Source organism: Saccopteryx leptura, chromosome 6 (assembly GCF_036850995.1).
Source record: "Saccopteryx leptura isolate mSacLep1 chromosome 6, mSacLep1_pri_phased_curated, whole genome shotgun sequence".
NCBI classification, from domain to species: Eukaryota; Metazoa; Chordata; class Mammalia; order Chiroptera; family Emballonuridae; genus Saccopteryx; species Saccopteryx leptura.
This window is the reverse complement of record NC_089508.1, coordinates 77,988,465-78,007,956: the sequence shown is the minus strand read 5'-3', so window position 1 is coordinate 78,007,956 and position 19,492 is coordinate 77,988,465. Positions and strand designations below refer to the sequence as shown.

At 42.3% G+C, this 19,492-nt stretch overlaps 1 protein-coding gene across 1 annotated transcript in view; it reads left to right on the top strand.

The window, feature by feature from the left end:
• Positions 1 to 19,492, top strand: part of CAPN3 (calpain 3) — a 66,276-nt gene that overhangs the window by 27,614 nt on the left and 19,170 nt on the right. The window contains exons 2-5 of the mRNA XM_066342638.1: positions 10,067 to 10,136; positions 11,966 to 12,084; positions 13,617 to 13,750; positions 19,119 to 19,287. Of these exons, the coding sequence (XP_066198735.1) occupies positions 10,067 to 10,136; positions 11,966 to 12,084; positions 13,617 to 13,750; positions 19,119 to 19,287 (492 nt within the window). The remainder of the gene's footprint in view (positions 1 to 10,066; positions 10,137 to 11,965; positions 12,085 to 13,616; positions 13,751 to 19,118; positions 19,288 to 19,492) is intronic.

Genomic DNA, 19,492 nt, shown 5'->3' with positions numbered 1-19,492 from the left:
TGAGACTGCAAATATTTTTAGGAGACCTAATGCAGTGGCTTAAATTTATAGCAAAATAATAAATATAATTTATTATCATGTGTCTTCTTGAAATCAGGTATTCTGGGGGTGGGAAAGTGAGGTTAAGAACAGGAGGGCTCACAGCTTCAAAGAGACCTCTGTGGAAGATGGTGAGCAGTTAAGAAATGGAGGCTGCAGGAGCTGGAGACCTGCCTTTTTAACCTTTCACATAGGCTGCATCATCAGTGACATATCGCCTCTGTTTAAACAGAAAGGTCCATGCTGACCAGCTTGATTCCTTACAGGGTGAAGCAGTTTGCTCGAAGATAGCTTACTGTGCAGTTGAGGAGCCCATTTGTCTCAGCTGAATGGGTCAAAGTACTTGGGGATATGCAGGACTAGGGCCTCTCGCATGGAGGCACTTATAACCCCCAAAGGGTTCACTGTATTTAGAGCAGGCGAGGAACCGTCTAAACCAGTGGGCTCTAAGGCAGGGCGTGTGCAACTGAGTGGGTCTGCAAGCTGATCTATTAGAGTGTATTTAAAAAATATTCAAACAGTTGTTTTTTAAATAAACTTTCAGTTTTAGAACACTATTAGATTTACATAAAACTTGTGGAACTTGTACAGAGAGTTCCTATTATCTGGCATCCAGTTTTCCCTATTACAGGGGCCCTTGGGTTACGACACAGTTCTGTTCCTACAACAGTGATGTAAACCAAATTTTGGTGTAAGTCGAAACACACCCTAACCTAAGTCACCTACTTATGCTAACACCATTGTAAAATCATAATCTAGAACTTTGAAACACAATTAACTCACAGAAGAAGGAAAAGGACATAAATATACTGTACTGTAGTAACAAAAAATGAATGTAAAAAAATTCCTTACCTTTATTCCTGTGGTTGCTTGCACACTGACCTATTGAGAGGAGGAAGCTGGAGAGGCAGGAGAACCTGCAGAAGGTGCTGGAGATACTGGGTCAGCTGAATCAGGATTGCCTAAGGAACATGCAGGAGATGCTGGGGATGATTCTACCTGTACTACAGGTGTTTCATCTCGAGAAACAGCTGATGTAGAGGGCACAGGATCTGTTGCAGGGCTCTCTACCTTCTTGAAGGATTGTTCCAGGCTACTCTGGAAGGTTGATGACTTCTTCTCTTCCAAAATCTGCCTATAGCATTGCAAGGCATCCATAACAGCTCTGTAGACCTTGCTGAATCTGTCATCGCTGGGGTCCTTAGTTTGAAATTTTGCCAACCCGTCCTCCACCATAGAAAAACCTCTGCCAAACCCTTAGTAGTAAATCTCTTGGGTTCTAGGGTTTCTATCTCTTCCTCTTCAATCAGCTGCTTTTCCAGCTGAATGAGGTCCTCAGAAGAGGACCACGTAGTCCATAAGTACAACGCTAATGGCGTAAGCCAAAACACCTATGTCTCAATTGTTGAAAGTTTTTATGGGAGTAAGCGTCTTAAACTCAAAGTGTCACATGTTGAGCCTGACCTGTGGTGGCGCAGTGGATAAAGCGTCGACCTGGAAATGCTGAGGTTGCCAGTTCAAAACCCTGGGCTTGCCTGGTCAAGGCACATATGGGAGTTGATGCTTCCAGCTCCTCCCCCCCTTCTCTCTCTCTGTCTCTCCTCTCCTCTCTCTCTCTCTCTCTCTCTCTCTCTCTGTCTCTCCCTCTCCTCTCTAAAATGAATTTAAAAAAAAAGTATTTAATAAAAAAAAAAAAAGTGTCACATGTTGAAACTATTGTAACCTAAGGACCCCTTGTATTAATATTTTATATTACTCTGGTACATTTGCTAAAATAATTAGCCAAAATTGATACATTATTATTACCCGAAGTAAGTCCACACTTTATTCAGATTTCTGTAGTTTTTACGCAATATTCTTTTTCTTTTCCATGATTTCACCTAGGATATGACATTGCATTTAGTAGTAACGTCTCCTTGGCCTCCTCTTGGCTGTGACAGCTCTTTCAGACTTTCTTTGTCTTTGATGACTTTGACAGTTTTGAGTACTGGTTAGGTATTATGTATAATATCCCTCACCTGGCATTTTTCTACTGGTTTTCTTCTGATTAATTTTGTCATTTTTCTTTACTGCAAAGTTACTTTTTTCTCTTTTCTATACTGTACTCTATGGAAGAATGTCACTAAACTTAAGCCCAAACTTAAGGAGTGGGAGTTGTAGTCTACGTTCCTTTGTCTACATAAAGTATTGAGATTTCTTCATGGTAACTTTGTCGATTCTCTCCATTTATTTATTTACTTATTCAATTACTTATCTATTTCAATGTAGACTTATGGATATTTATTTTGTATGTTGTCAAATACTTTATTTTCTTGCTCTGGTTGTTTCCGTTTTAGCTATTGGGAGTTCTTTTCGTTGACTCCCATCCCTTTGACATATCCTTATTGTTATGAGGTTTTTTTCCCCTTTGAGTACTTTCTTACTTTCTGATACTATAAGAGGCTCCAGGCTCATTTTATATATTTCCTGCCACCAGCCTAGAATCAGCCATTTTCCCACGGAGCCCTGGTATCTTTTATTGGGAAAGAGCATTAGAAACCAAGACCAGAGCACTAGGTGTGCTTATCATTTTGGGGGTGCCTTTGCCAGTGTCCCTCTCAGCTGACAGACCAAGGAATTTCTTGAAATTACTCTTTGACCCATGTGTTATTTAGAAGTGTGTTGTTTAATTTCTAAATATTTTGATATTTTCCACTTAACTTACTGATTTCTAGTTTCATTCCACTGGTCTGAGAATATACTTAGTATAATTTCTATTCTTTCAAATTTGTAGAGGTGTGTTTTATGATCCAAAATGTGGTCTATTCTTCCGTGTGATCTTGAGAAGAAAGCGTATTCTGGTATTGTTGAATTGAGTATTCTGTAAATGTCAATTATATCAAGTTGGTTGATAGTGATGTTTATGTCAACTACAGCCTTACTGATTTTATGCCAGCTTAATCTATAATTACTGAGGGAGGAGTGTTAAAGTCTCCAACCATAATACTAGATTCACCTATTTCTCCTTTCAGAAATATCACTCTTTGCCCCAGCTCTTTAGATGTACCCACATTTAAGATTATATGCTTTCTTAGAGAAACAACTCCTTTATTATTATGTAGTGCATCTCTTTATCTCTGATAATTTTCCTAGTTATAAAATCTTTGTCTGAAATTAATACTCCCACTTTCTTTTGTTCAGTGTTAGAGTGGTATATCCTTCTCTAGCTATCTGCAGCTTTGCATTTAAAGCAATCTTTTTATGGAAACATATAGTTGGGCCTTTTTTTAACCCTTTCTCACAATCTTTATCTTTTAATTGGTGTATTCAAGCCATTCACATTTAAGTGATTATCATATAATTGGGTTAATATATACCATGTTTGTAACTGTTCTCTATTTGTTGCAATTATTCTTTGTCTCTCCCCTTTTCTGCCTTTAATTGAGTATTCTATATGATTCCATTTTATCTCCTCTCTTAAGTATATCAATTATAGTTATGTTTTGTTTTTTTGTGACAGAGACAGAGAGAAGGACAGATAGGGACAGACAGGAAGGGAGAGAGATGAGAAGCATCAATTCTTCATTGCGGCACCTTAATTGTTCATTGATTGCTTTCTCATACGTGCCTTGACTGGGGGACTACAACACAGCGAGTGACCCCTTGCTCAAGCCAGCGACCTTGGGCTCAAGCTGGAGAGCCTTGCTCAAACCAGATGAACCCGCGCTCAAGCTAACAACCTTGGAGTTTTGAACCTGGATCCTCCGCATCCTAGTCTGATGCTCTATCCACTATGCCACCACCTGGTCAGGCTCAATTATAGTTTTTAAAAATAGTTAATGGTTAGAGTTTCCAGCATACATTTACAACTACTCTTATTCCACCTCCAATAATATTACACCATTCTATATGTAGTCTAGTACCTTATAATAGAAAATTTTTATAATTCCTTTCCTTCCATGATGATATTACTGTCATTCATTTCACATATTCATATGCTATAATTACTCAACACATTGTTATTATTACTTTAAACAAAAGTATCTTTAGAATAAGAAAAATAAAAGTTTTATTTTTCCTGAATTTATTCCTTCTCTGATGTTTTTCCTTTCTTTATGTAGATCCAAGTTCCTGACCTAGGTCATTTTCTTTCCCCCCAAAGAACTTTTTTTAACATTACTTGCAAGGCAAGTCTACTGGCAATGAATTGCTTCTGATTTTATTTGTCCGAGAGTTTATTTCTCCTTTGGTTTTGAATGATAATCTCTCTGTGTACAGAGTTTTAGGTTGGTGGTTTTTCTTTTATTAATTTAAACCAATCTTCCTTGCTTGTATGGTTTCTGAAGAGAAGTCTGCTGTAATTCTATCTTTGTTCCTCTATTAGGAAGGTGTTTTTCCCTCCTCTTGGCTTCCTTTAAGATTTTTTCTTTGTCTTTGATTATCTGCAGTTTGAATAGGATATGCCTAAGTATAGTTTTGTTTTACTGGTATTTACTCTGCTTGATGCTCCTTGAGCTTCATGGATCTGTGGTTTGGTAACTCTCATTAATTTTGGAAAGTTCTTAGCTGGAAGACCCCTATGTATATCTATTATAGCCTATGTGTGTGTGTGTGTGTGTGTTTTTATAATGCATATTATATGTTAAAACAATATACATTAATATGATTTAAAACTAATAAGAATAGCCCTGGCCAGTTGGCTCAGTGGTAGAGCGTCGGCCTGGCGTGCAGAAGTCCCGGGTTTGATTCCCGGCCAGGGCACACAGGAGAAGCGCCCATCTGCTTCTCCACCCCTCCCCCTCACCCCTCTCCTTCCTCTCTGTTTCTCTCTTCCCCTCCCGCAGCCGAGGCTCCACTGGAGCAAAGATGGCCCGGGCGCTGGGGATGGCTCCTCGGCCTCTGCCCCAGGCGCTAGAGTGGCTCTGGTCGCAAAGAGTGACTCCCCGGAGGGGCAGAGCATCGCCCCCTGGTGGGCGTGCCGGGTGGATCCCCGTCGGGTGCATGCGGGAGTCTGTCTGACTGTCTCTCCCCGTTTCCGGCTTCAGAAAAATACAGGGGGGAAAAAAAAAAGACAAAAACTAATAAGAATAGTTACTTAGGGTTGCATGATCAAAATATTTTAATGATAGAGGTATACAAAAAATGTTTGGGGACACTTTGCTAACCACAGTACTCAAGAACTGAGAGAATGGTCATCTGTTGCTCATTGCTAAGAATTCATCATTACAGATCCAGTGTCCAGGTTAGATTATAGTCAAAGGAGCAGTTAGAGGACTCCTAGTAGTTTAGGTGCCTAAGCTGAAATGACAGAGCTGGGACTACCTCTTCTTTATTCATACCAACCAACATAGTCTGGCCTCCATACTCTAGGGGATATTTACACAATGTTTATAAATAAAGAGAGAGGGAGAAGTAGATGTTGGGGAAAGAGGTATCTAGGCACATTAAAGATTTTTTTACAAATTAATCCTCAACAAGCTTGGTAACTGACCCTCGTCTAAGAGATATCTCTTACAAGGACAAACAATTGACGGTCACTAGGCTATGGGTTTTCTAGAAAACAGGCAGGGATAATTTCCCATTTTTATTGTATCCTTAATTCCCCCAGTTCTGTACATAGCTGTGGGTTCAATTAATCATTGGTTAATTCAACTAAGGTAGTGTTAAAGGTAAATGTGATTTATTGGAGAATCTCTACAATTGTAAATCACTGTAACTCCCTTACAAAAACCTGGACTTCCAAACAGAAGAGATATCAGTGTAGTCTCTGCTGCTTTCCAAGCAGCCAGCCCTGGAATTGGTGGCAGGTTGGAGGATGAGGATTGCTTCTGGACTTATTAACTTGAAGACAGGAAGCTGTACCTGTGATAGCTTAAATTGTAACTAACATCCCAGTATTAGAGTCACTCTGTAATACATTTTTTATAACAAGGGCAGAATATACAGTAGTCAAGTGTCTCAACTGGCAAGTAGCAGAGGTCCAACTCAAAGTAGCTTAAACCAAAAAAGCTCATATAACTTAAATGTTTAAGGGTGATATTGGGTTTAAACACTGAATCCAGCTCTCCAACCATGTCATCAAGACACAGTCCCTAATATTATCTATTTATCTATCTATCTATCTATTATCTATCTATCTATTATCTATCTATCTATCTATCTATCTATCTATCTATCTATCTATCTATCATCTTTCACCTTCCTCCTCTGATCCCCACTCCTCCATCTGTTTCCTGTAAGTCAGCTTTATTCTCAAGTAGATTAACTTCACAATGGGGCAAAGACGCCACCAGAAGCTTCAAACTGATTAATTTATAACTCCAGCTGAAGGATGAATTTTTTTTCTCAGTAGTTAAAACAAAAGTCTCATTGGCCCTGATTTGGTCATGTGCCCTTCATGAACCAATCACTGTCACTCTAATTGCCCTATTATATATCTGGAGCTGAGGGAAAGGAGGGAGCCTACCAGAACAACATGGGCTGATACTGGGGCTGCTCCCCAGTAGAAAATTGATGTATAATCCCAGGAGAAGGGAGTGTATGTTAAAGAAGCAAATCACTGGGGAGACAAAAATAAAAAATGTCCACTGTACTTTAACTGACTTCTTTGTTTTTTAAGAGAAAGAGACTTTATTTAGAATAATGAGTTTTATATTTTATTAGTGGTTTTTAAAGACCACAGTGGGGGTGTTGAGGATCTCTTTATTACCAAATTGTTATTGCTTCTAGGTTTTGTTTTGTTTAGTTTTTAGTGAAGAGAGATAGAAAATGTTATTTATTTATTTAATGTTTTATTGATTTGAGAGAGAGAGGAAGGGAGCAAGAGAGACAGGAACATCAATCTGTCCCTGTATGTGCCCTGACTGAGGATAGAACTGGCAATCTCTCTGCTTTGCAATGATACTCTAACCAACCAAGTTATCTGGCTAGGGCAGAGAATATTTTTTAAAGAAACAAAAATACAGTGGTAGAGCGTTGGCCTGGCGTGCAGAAGTCCCGGGTTCGATTCCCGGCCAGGGCACACAGGAGAAGCTCCCATCTGCTTCTCCACCCCTCCCCCTCTTCCTCTCTGTCTCTCTCTTCCCCTCCCGCAGCCAAGGCTCCACTGGAGCAAAGATGGCCCGGGCGCTGGGGATGGCTCCTTGGCCTCTGCCCCAGGCGCTGGAGTGGCTCTGGTCGCGGCAGAGCGACGCCTCGGAGGGGCAGAGCATCGCCCCCTGGTGGGCAGAGCGTCGCCCCCTGGTGGGCGTACCGGGTGGATCCCGGTCAGGCGCATGCGGGAGTCTGTCGGACTGTCTCTCCGTTTCTAGCTTAAGAAAAATACAAAAAAATAAAAATAAATAAAAATAAATCAATAAATAAAGAAACAAAAATAATCATGAGTTATGTATTTAGTTCAGCTTTACTACTGCAGGGTTATTACTTAAGTTACTCAATTTTATTATTTTACGTATTTTATTTTACACCAAAACAACTTGGTTCCTAATGACATTAAATAAGGTTTTGTTTACTTTATCCTACAAGATACATATCAAAGTTTTGAAATGACAATATTATTATTATTTCTTATTGTTTGTGTTATGGTTTTTTTACCTTAGGATATAACCCAAAAGGGATAAATAGTCAAAATGTTTTATATATTTTTTGTTTGTTTGTTTGTTTGTATTTTTCTGAAGCTGGAAACGGGGAGGCAGTCAAACAGACTCCCACATGCACCCGACCGGGATCCACCCGGCACGCCCACCAGGGGGCGATGCTCTGCCCATCCAGGGCGTCGCTCTGTTGCGACCAGAGCCACTCTAGCGCCTGAGGCAGAGGCCACGGAGCCATCCCCAGCACCTGGGCCATCTCTGCTCCAATGGAGCCTCGGCTGCGGGAGGGGAAGAGAGAGACAGAGAGGAAGGAGAGGGGGAGGGGTGGAGAAGCAGATGGGTGCTTCTCCTGTGTGCCCTGGCCGGGAATCGAACCCGGGACTTCTGCATGCTAGGCCGACGCTCTACCACTGACCCAACCGGCCAGGGCCAAAAATGTTATATTTTAAGTCACTTGAACTCATTCTTTTTTATGTGCATAGTCATGTCACCAACTTGAAAGCAGTCGGGTTTTTTTGCTTCAAATTGCTTTCAGCTGTTACAGATTGCTTTTTAAATTTGTCTTTTCTTGAATATAGACTTTTAATTCTGTGAAAATTTATATGATTTCTAAGTCAAACTATTTTCAAAGTTATATTTAGAGTTTTACTTCCATCTGTATTTTTATCACCTTATTCCTTACTTTCCCCTATACATACTCAAACTTCCTTAAAAGTATTGATTTTGCCCTGGCCAGTTGGCTCAATGGTAGAGCATCAGCCTGGCATGTGGATATCCCAGGTTTGATTCCCAGTCAGGGCACACAGGAAAGGCGATCATATGCTTCTCCACCCCTCCCCCTCCTCCATCTCTCTCTTTTTCTCTCTCTTTCCCTCCCACAGCCATAGCTCAATTGGTCTGAGCACATCAGCCCAGGCACTGAAGATGACTCTATGGAGCCTTTTCCTCAGGCACTAAAATATCTCAGTTGCAAGCTTGGCCCCAGCTGGGCAGAGCATCGGCTCCAGATGGGGGTTGCCAGGTGGATCCCAGTCCAGATGCATGCAGGAGTCTATCTCTCTATCTCCCCTCCTTTCACTTGGAAAAAAAGAAAAGGAAAAAAAAAGTATTGGTTTTAGTTTTTGCTCCCATTGCACTAAGAGTTTCAGGTGGAAGGTGTGTGTGATTTGGTCTAAGCAAGACTTTCCATCTATAGGAGGAACAGATCCCTGAGTGCAGGGAGCTTCAGCTCACTTGGGTGTATTGGGTTGTTTTGATGGGGAGGAAGACAAGGGAGATAGGGGGAGAGGTAGGGAGGGAGAGAGGGCTATGTCACAGGGATAGCCAGCTTCTTGAAGCTGTGAAGAATGGTGTTAAAACCCAAACACAGGCCCTGGCCGGTTGGCTCAGTGGTAGAGCGTCGGCCTGGCGTGCAGAGGTCCCGGGTTCGATTCCCGGCCAGGGCACACAGGAGAAGCGCCCATCTGCTTCTCCACCCCTCCCCCTCTCCTTCCTCTCTGTCTCTCTCTTCCCCTCCCGCAGCTGAGGCTCCATTGGAGCAAAGATGGCCCGGGCGCTGGGGATGGCTCCTTGGCCTCTGCCCCAGGCGCTAGAGTGGCTCTGGTCGTGACAGAGCGATGCCCCGGAGGGGCAGAGCATCACCCCTGGTGGGCGTGCCGGGTGGATCCCAGTCAGGCGCATGTGGGAGTCTGTCTGACTGTCTCTCCCCGTTTCCAGCTTCAGAAAAATACAAAAAACAAAACAAAAACCCAAACACAGAATCTATAGATTACTTCAGAATTTTAAAAGTTAAAAATCAAAGCATAAACCCATTCAAAGAAAAACAAAACACCCTCTGTTGGGCTGCACATAACTGCTGGGGCCAGAGGTGCCATATTGGGTTGGTTTAAATAAAGAAGTGCACCTTCCAACAGAAGGGGAGTCCTGAGAGGCACACACCAAATTTCTTCTCTGTTTTACCCAGTTCTCAAGTTCTGTGAACCTGGGACTTTTGCTGACTCTAAATATCTGTTACCACATCTTGGGAGAAAGATCCTATTTTCCCTCCTGGACCTCTTTTCCTGTCATAGAAAAAGAAAAAAGAAAAAACCAAGAGCCATACTTTCTCTTGTTCCTTTGCCAAAGCTGGGACAGTAAAGACACTGCCCTCTGAAGGTGCATCCTTCATAAGACAGTATGTCAGTGTGAGGGTGAAGTACAAAACAATGGGAAAAAGAGACATGCTTTTGGCTTTTACTACTTACTAGCTGTGTATCCTTGGGCAAGTGTCTTAATATCCCTGAGCCTTGATTTCCTTACCTGAAAAACAAGAATGATAGTATCCAAGCCACTGGGTGTTTTTAGAGGCTTAAATAAGTGGTGTGTATAATATTACTGATACACAATTCCAGTATACATAATGGACATCAATAAATGATAGCTACCACTGCTGTTATTCTTTCCTTTTTGTTTCACAGGAAATTTGTGAGAATCCTCGATTTATCATCGGTGGAGCCAATAGAACTGACATCTGTCAAGGAGATTTAGGTAGGAAAGTCTCTCAGATCATTACCAGCTGAAAAATCAAGGGGTGGTTAAAAGGTTTGATTCCTTTACAGGAAATAAAGGGACAGTAATCTGTTTTTGCTTTTAATGCATTTGGGGGAAGAGGTTTTCTACCATTACTTTATCTGATAGTGATTGCTTCATTTAATTTTTGTTCCTCCCACATTTCTCATTAGTTATTTGCCATGTGTCACAGGAGGTAGACGTCATTCCACAACCTCCCCTCTGGAGTTTCAAGGACAGTTACACACCCCACTCAACAAGACAAACGCCCTGCTTTTGACTGTTCCCATTTTCCTTAAAATACAGCTCTGAAACTGTCTGTGTGCCAAGCATGTCCCTTGGTCACATAATCTATATATACACCCAAAATGCATTACCAAAAAGAATGCTTGTATCTCAAACCCTTGTTTGAATTGCCCCAGAATAAGAGCTCCATATTAAAAGAGTCTTTCACAAAGACGACATTTGCACTGTGGATGAAACATCCAATTTTCCATCCGTCTAGTTTGGCTGTTCCAATAGACCTGCCCTCCCTCTGTGCCTCTTGGTCAGGAAGTACCACCTCTGGGGTAGACTGCGACAGAGCTCTGTGAGATAAAGTTGGAGAAAATATCCACGGATACAATTTAAAACTTGAGGGTAAAGGGCACCAACCAAACGAAAGGATATGACTAATTTAGTCACAGAAAGGGAGGCTGACGAGGCTTTCGACGTCTAGGTTCCTGCACCTGAGAGAAGACTGCCTGCAGAGCCCTGGGCAAGGTAGTAATCTGGGCCTTCTAACCAATACACTATTTCTTTTCTTTATTTTAGAGAGAGGAAGGAAGCGAGAGAGAAACATTGATTTGTCGTTCCATTTATTTATGCACTCATTGGTTGAGTCTTGTATGTGCCCTGACTGGGGATTGAACCCACAACCTTAGTATATATATCGGGACAATGCTCTAACCAACGGAGCTACCCAGTCAGGACACCAATACACTGTTTCGAAGGAAAGGCCAGGGGGGAGGGAGCTGTCTCAAAGTTGCTATCACATCCCACACAGCAAATAAAGGCCTCACATAACTGAACCCATCCTCCTAAGAAGGCAGTTCTGTGGCTGTTTGTGTGCCAGGTGTGTCCCTTGGGCATTCTCTCTCTTCTCTCTCTCTCTCTCTCTCTCTCTCTCTCTCTCTCTCTCTCACACACACACACACACACACACACACACACACACACACAGGGTCACCTCTGACTACATACAGTACTCTAGTACTCTGCCAGAAAGGAAGTTCAGGGAGAAAGAAAATGTCCCCATCTCATCCCATTTATAGCAATGTCTTAGTGCCCCCTGCAGACTGGTCCTGAAGCAGCTGCCTGACTCCTTAAAATACAAACCCACTTGACTAATGGCTCTCTGATGCTCGGTCTCCACTGAGGTCAGGAGGGGAAATGCACTCACAGTGCAAAGATATTTGGCAGGACAGATTTCCTACAGGTGTTATAAAGAACGACTCAATTAAGACCTACTGTTCTGTCTCCACTGAGGTCCAAAAAAGAAATGAGCTTATATTGCAGGTGAAGGAATTACCTACAGCCTTCAGAAAACCACTCAGGAGGGTATAATTTACTGTGTTGATTACATTATCAAGGGACTGATGTCAAATTTCTTTCCTGGATGACACCTCTGCAAAATAGATCTGGAAGTCAGACAGTGAGCACCACTTGGACCCTACTCTTCAGAGTGGAGCAGCCCACTGGGGTTGGGTCCCTTTCTTGCCTGGAGGTATAAGACCTTCCTTTGACCTGTGCTACATGTTTGCCTGCAGGGGACTGCTGGTTTCTTGCAGCCATTGCTTGTCTGACCCTGAACGAGCACCTGCTTTTCCGAGTCATACCCCATGACCAGAGTTTCACCGAAAACTATGCGGGGATCTTCCACTTCCAGGTGAGGCAATGGGAGTGGCCGGCTGCCCTTCAGTTACCGCTAGTCTCCTGGCCTTGACTTCCCAGCGGCTCCGGAAAGGTTTCTCACATCCTCCCAGGGGGGTGGGCAGTGCCCCCTTAAGGCCCCAAGCCTCTGAGGAAACAGTTGTTTATTTTGGCTACCCACACTCCCCACACACACCTTCTATGCCCCAGAAAAGCAGGAATACATCCTGTTTGCTGGCCAGCGGGTCTATTTTTGCCTCTACAGTTGGTTGGTTGCTATATTATTACCCCCAGCCCTTCTCAAGTAGGTCCCTGAGATATTAGCACTGGGAATCCATAGGGACCTTTAGGTTGTAAAGAAAACCCTGTCCACAACTGTGGCTTCAGTATACTTGTTTCCATTTGAGGAAGGTCTATACCACATCTACCACTCAACTCTTCTAGGCTGTGGAAGAAAAGTCTGGTTAATCTGGGGACAAGTTTCTGGTTTGCCCCAGAAATGAGTCTTAGTTCCAGAATCAATTCAACCATTGGACATTTTCTGGATCCAACTTGTCTTGCTATAGAGCCAAGTTCTGGTGCTGGTCCAGAACTGAGAGAGTTCCAAATGTAGGGATCTAGCAGATAGCAGGGTTCTGTGGCATCTGTGTGTCTCCAGCCCCAAGGCTCCGAGTGTCTGGGGACTGACCAAATCATTAGTTGATATACCTGCTGATCCTGTACCTCAGGGCTGAAGGTCTCAGAAAGGCCTTCTCTTCAGCTTCATGGGCAGCATCCTGCTGCCATTCAAGCATGGGCAAGGTAGCCAGGCCCTGAATTCTGTTTCTCCCCTGTGCTATCAGGTGGCTGGCTTCCCTCTGATATTTAAGGGGTCTGATATCTAAAGGGACATAAATTCAAAGGCCAGACAGATTTTTGCCCTCTTGTCAATAAGGGGGGGGGGGGGGGAGGGAATGCCATTAGAAAATTAAACTACATTTGGATTTCTCCAGTTAAAATAGTTGTTCAAAAAAGAACAACATCCAGAATTACAAACGTTGGACAATTTTCCAGCTTCAGTCAGAGTAGATTCTGGGCACTTTCTCTCATGTCCATCCTTCATCTTCAGCAGCAATTTCTACCTTGTTTGTCAAAAGGAAATACATAAATCAATACGTCACCTTCACCCAGACCAGTCATTCTCAACCCTGGCTGCATATTAGAATCAGCTGAGATACCTAAAGACACTGATAGCTAGGCCCTCCCCAGACTTACTGAGCTGGAGAATGAAAATGCCAAGTCCTCAGATATTCAGAGAGCACCTACTGCCCTCAATACTGGGCTAGGTTCTGTGTAAGAGACAAAATGGTTTCTAACTCACTCCCTGCCCTCAAGGAGCTCATAGTTCACTCAGGGAAAGATTTGCACACTCCAAACCCAGAATAGTATGAACAAACATCAAGCTCAGAGCTGAGGAAATGGGAATCAAAGACACCTCTAAGGAATGTTGGTTAGGGAAACCCAGTGGTAATCTGAGTATGTGACTCTGTGCTTGATGCTTCTGTGCAGTTCTGGCGATATGGAGACTGGGTGGATGTGGTTATTGATGACTGCCTGCCAACTTACAACAATCAACTGGTTTTCACCAAATCCAACCACCGCAATGAATTCTGGAGCGCTCTGCTGGAGAAGGCTTATGCTAAGTAAGGCAATACTTTCGAATGCGAGGCAAGTCTAGAAATAAGAAGGTGGGGCTGCAAAATCCAGCCAAGGTCTCACTCATGAGAGGAGGCATGTGTCTGTGCATGTGTACACATTGTGTGTGTGTTCACCTGTGACCCAAAGTCAGAGAAGATCAAGTCCAGGCAGAAAGAGCTGTGTAGGAAATCTTTAGCTTTAGCTTCTCAGAGTGAGCTCTTTAACTCTGTCTTTGCAGTGGTGTTACAAGTCCTGGATTCAATCATTATATTTCTGGAGCTCAGATCCCAGGGTCTTGCTTGGCTCAACCTTATGAGGTCGCAGTATATTAATAAAGCCATATTATCTCTCAGTTTAGAAGTCCTACTCCATTGCTTCTTGGCCTTTTGGCTAAAATCAAGTGTAGAAGCCCCAATCTAGCTATTGTTGGCTTTAATGAAGCCCTGCCTCAGGGTTCAGGGTATAATGGAAAGAGAACTATCGGAAAGTGGGAATGGTTGGTTTCTGGTTTCAGTACTCTGGTTCTCTATGGCCTTGGGTGACTCATTAGCCTCTGGAGTTCAGTTTCTCCTTTGTAGAGAAAAGAAATCATAGTACCTATCCATTAGCTCACAGAGTTGTTGAAGAACTGACGAGAGAACATGACAGGACCCAAGAGTAAAGTTCTTTTTTCCCCAAAACTTTACAGGTTAATTCTATCAAATGAGTAAAGGAAAGATAAAATGAATTTTACACTAACTCTTTCAGAACATGAATTTTGTAACACACATATAACACCAAATTTATCCTATTTATTTCATGATATCAAAACCAGATAAAACATTATAAAGAATAAAAATCATCAATTTTTCTTATAAATTTAAACAATTTTAAGATAGTATTAGAAAATGAAATCCAATATGTAAAATTCATAATATACAATGACTAGATAGGATATATACCAAGAAGCAGTTTGTTTTAACATTTGAACATCAATTCTATTTAGCATATTAATAAAATAAAAGAGAAAAACCATATGATTATATCAATATATGCTGAAACAGCATTTCACAAACGTCAGCACAAATTCATTAAACTAAACAAAAAAAGAACAGAAAAGAAATCCTAAAATTAATGTAAGCCATTTATGAAAAACCCACACCTAAAACCAAACTTTATGATAAAATATGAATACCACCTGCTTAAAATTCAAGAATAATACAAGTTTATATACTCTCACTACTTCTATTCAGTACTGCGCTGGAAGCCCTAGTCATTAATAATGCAAGAAGAATAAATTAAAGGCATACAGATTAGTGAGGAAGATTTAATCTGCCTAAAATCACTGATGCTCTGCCAAGGAATTTATCAAAAAAAAAAATCTAGATTAAGATGTGAATGTAGTAGTCACCTGATACAAGTTTTATAATCACAGATAAATTTTATTTATATACATAATAAATACTTGAAACTAAAATTTTAAAGCAGTTTTTATAACATTAAAACAAGAAATACATAGATATAAAATATTGTTTTGGTAAACTTTTTTCTTTTTTTTCTTTTTCAATTACAGTTGGCATACATTATTATATTAATTTCAGGCATCCACCCTAGTAATTAGACATTACATAATTTACCAGGTGATCATCCCTATAAATCTCACACCTACCTAACAGCATAGCTATTAGAATATTATTGAGTATATTTCTTATGCTGTCTTTTACATCCCTATGACTATCCTATAACAACAATTTGTGCTTCTTAATACCTTCACCTTTATCACCCATTCCCTCAACCCTCCGCCAATCTGTCAACCATCAAAATGTTCTCTGTATCTATGTATCTGTTTCTGTTCCGCTTGTTTATTTTGTTTTTTAGATTCAATTGTTGATGGATATATATTTATTGCTATTTTGTTGTTTATATATTTTAATTTTCTTTCTTCTCCTCCCACTCCTCCTCCTTTCCTTCCCCTCTTCCTCCTCCTCCTCCTCCTCCTCCTCCTCCTTATTCTTCTTCTTCAAAGATCTTTTAACATTTTGAATAATACTGTTTTGGTGGAGATGAACTCTTAGCTTTTTCTTATCTGGGAAAGTCATTATCTGTCTTTTGATTCTAAAGGATAGCTTTGCTGAGTAGAGTAATCTTTTTTTTTTTTTTGTATTTTTCTGAAGCTGGAAACTGGGAGGCAGTCAGACAGACTCCCGCATGCCCCCTACCGGGATCCATCCGGCGCGCCCACCAGGGGGCGATGCTCTGCCCCTCTGGGGTGTCACTCCGTCACATCCAGAGCCATCCTAGTGCCTGAGGCAGAGGCCACAGAGCCATCCCCAGCGCCCGGGCCATCTTTGCTCCAATGGAGCCTCGGCTGCGGGAGGGGAAGAGAGAGACAGAGAGGAAAGAGAGGGGGAGGGGTGGAGAAGCAGATGGGCGCTTCTCCTGTGTGCCCTGGCCGGGAATCGTACCCAGGACTCCTGCACGCCAGGCCGATGCTCTACCACTGAGCCAACTGGCCAGGGCCATCAGCTGACAGTTTTATGGGAGCTCTATTGTAGGTAACTAAATGCTTTTCTCTTGTTGCTTTTAAGATTCTCTTTTTATCTTTAATCTTTTGCATTTTAATTATGATGTGTCTTGTTGTGGACCGTTTTGGGTTCATCTTGTTGAAATTCTCTGAACTTCCTGGGCTGGTATGTCTGTTTTCTTTACCAAGTTAAGGAACTTTTCTGTCATTATTTTTCACATGGGTTTTTAATTTTTTGCTCTCCTTAATGATGCGAATGTTGATATGCTTAAAGTTGTCCCAGAGGCTCCTTACACTACCCTCATTTTTTAAAATTCTTTTTCCTTTTTTATGAACTGATCAGGCACTTTCTGCTTCCTTATCTTCCAAATCACTGATTTTATATTCCACTTCATTTACTCCACTTTTGATTCCCTGTAATGTATTCTTTAAATTTTTAAAATTATTTTTATTTGTTTTTCTTTTTGAGAAAGAGAGAGAGAGAACATCAACTCATTGCTCTACTTAGTTGTGCATCCATTGATTGCTTCTCATATGTGCCCTGACCAGGGCTTGAACCAGCGACCTCAGGGTTGAATCAGCAACCCTGGGATCAAGCCAGAAACCTCAGTGCTCTGAGATAACACTCTATTCCCTGTGCCACCAGCCAGGGCTCTATTCTTTTTTATTATTATTGGTCGATTGATTTTAGAGAGAGAAGAGGGGAGATAGAGAGACATCAATTTGTTGTTCCACTTATTTATACATTCATTGGTTGATTCTTATATGTGCCTAACGAGGGATAGAACTGCAAACTTGGTATATCAGGACAATGCTCTAACCTACTGAGCTACCCAGCCAGAGCCTGTAATGTATTCTTTTTTTTTTTTTTGAGGGGATATTTTATTGCTTAATATTCATTTTAAAATATCCCCTCATTTTTTTAAAATTATTTTTATTTATTTATTTTAGAGAAGAGAGACAGAGAGAGAGAGAAAGGGGGGGAGGAACAGAAAGCATCAATTCCCATATGTGCCTTGACTGGGCAAGCCCAGGGTTTTGAACTGGCGACCTCAGTGTTCCAGGTCGAAGCTTGATTCACTGCGCCACCACAGATCAGGCCTGTAATGTATTCTTCATTGCAGTTAATGTGTTCTTCATTTCTGACTGGTTCTTTTTTATGTTTTCTACTTTTGCTTTTATGTTTCCTATCTTTTTTTTTTTTTTAGTTTCTCACTAAGTTCATCTACCCTTCCCCTAAAATCATTAAGCATCCTTATAATCAGTGTTTTGAACTGATTGGTAGATTGCTTGTCTCCATTTTGTTTAGTCTTTTTCTAGAATTTTGTTCTGTTCTTTCATACAGGCTGTGTTTCTTTGTCCCCTCATTTTGGCAGCCTCCCTGTTTTTGTTTCTATGTATTAGGTAGCGGTGCTACATCTCCTGGCCTTCGTAGTGTGGCCTTATGTAGTAGGTGTTCTGTAGGGTCCAGTGGCACAGCCCCCCCAGTCACCCAAGTTGGTCACTCAAAGTTCTTCCCCCATGTGGGTTGTGTATACCCTCCTCTTGTTGTCGAACCTTGATTACTATTGACACGTCAATGGTGGGGGAGGGGGCATTTATCCCCAGGCCAAGTAGCTGTGGCCACTGTGGAGGATCAGCTGTGCAGAAGCCCACTCCACAGATCAAGACTTACTTCAGTGGAGCTCTGGTGCCTGATGAGTTTGCCTCTTGAGTGTGCTATTTGCAGAGGTGGTTGAGTGGTGATGCTTCAACGTGGACTGAAGCTGTCCACTGGGTGTGCAGGCCAAGGTCATCTGCTGTCTGTGTTCTGCCCCAGGCCACCTGGCATGAGCTACAAAGTGATCTGAAGATAGCTGCTACTTGTGCTAGGCTTGGAGGTGTTCAAGTGAAGCCAATCTGTGAACCAAGGCTGGCTGCTAGTGCAGGGCCTTAGGCCACTTAGCAAAAGGTATGGGGCACACATAGGCTAGATGGTGCTTTTTTGAGAGATTTTAGGGAAATACAAAGGATGAGCCAACACAGATCATTTGTATTGAAAAGCCACGGGAAACCACTTGGGTGGCCCAAAATTTGGGTGAGGCAGGAACTCAAGGAGTCACCAGGGCAGGAAAAACAGTGTGAAACAGGTTGATAGGGTCTCAGAAATAGAGCTTGCTGACTCTGTGTGGGGAGGGCTCATCAATGGAACAATGGCCTCTGCTAGCACTTCTGTCTGGGAGAAAGCTGCCACTCCAGCTCTCGTCCTGATGCCAGACAATTTATTTCCTCTCCTTATGTCTCTGGTGCCTTTCAAGCTGCTGCTTTCCCTTCCCTCTCCCCCCATACACTGGAGCTCAGAGGGAGTGAATCCAAGTAAGTCTGTGTGTAGGCCCTTTAAGAGAAACTGCCTGGGACTCCATCTCACTCAACCACAACTCCTGCTAGTTTTTACAGCTACAAGCTATGTGGACTTCTCTACCTGGCACTGAAACCCTGGGCTGAGGGACCTGGTGTGTGGCTGGGACCCCTTGCTCCTCACGGGGCACTTCCACAACCAAGATATCCCTTCTGACTCTTATCTGCGACACATGAGTGTGGGACCATATCATTCCACATCTCTACCCCTCCTATTGTATGGATGGGGCCTCTTCTTTAATTCTCTAGTTGTAGGACTTTCATTCAACCAGATTTCAGGTAGTTATGAATGATAATTGTTCTGTAGTTTAGTAGTAATTTTGGTGTGGTTGTGGGAGGAGGCGAGTACTCTGTTTACCTACACTACCATCTTGTCTGAAAGCCCCCGAGAGTACAGTTCTGGTGGCATTGACCCTTGGCTCATGTTTCCTGGAACGCTATGACCTCAGATTGGTCTTCATCATCTCTCGAAGGCTCCATGGTTCCTATGAAGCTCTGAAAGGTGGGAACACGACAGAGGCCATGGAGGACTTCACAGGAGGGGTGACAGAGTTTTTTGAGATCAAGGATGCTCCCAGAGACATGCACAAGATCATGAAGAAGGCCATCGAAAGAGGCTCCCTCATGGGCTGCTCCATTGATGTAAGTTTGGGAGGCGGGTGCAGGGCAGGGAGCAGCCGAATATCAGAAAGCCTTACCCAAAGACCAGCCGCATAGGGTCCACTTCTGGGACAGGGTGAATGTTTTGTTTTAGGAAGCAGGAACTGGCACTCAACTTTGAAAATTGGGAATTTCTCAAAGTAGGAGAGTTTCTGGGGATTTTCAACAAAGAGGTAGGGCAAGGACA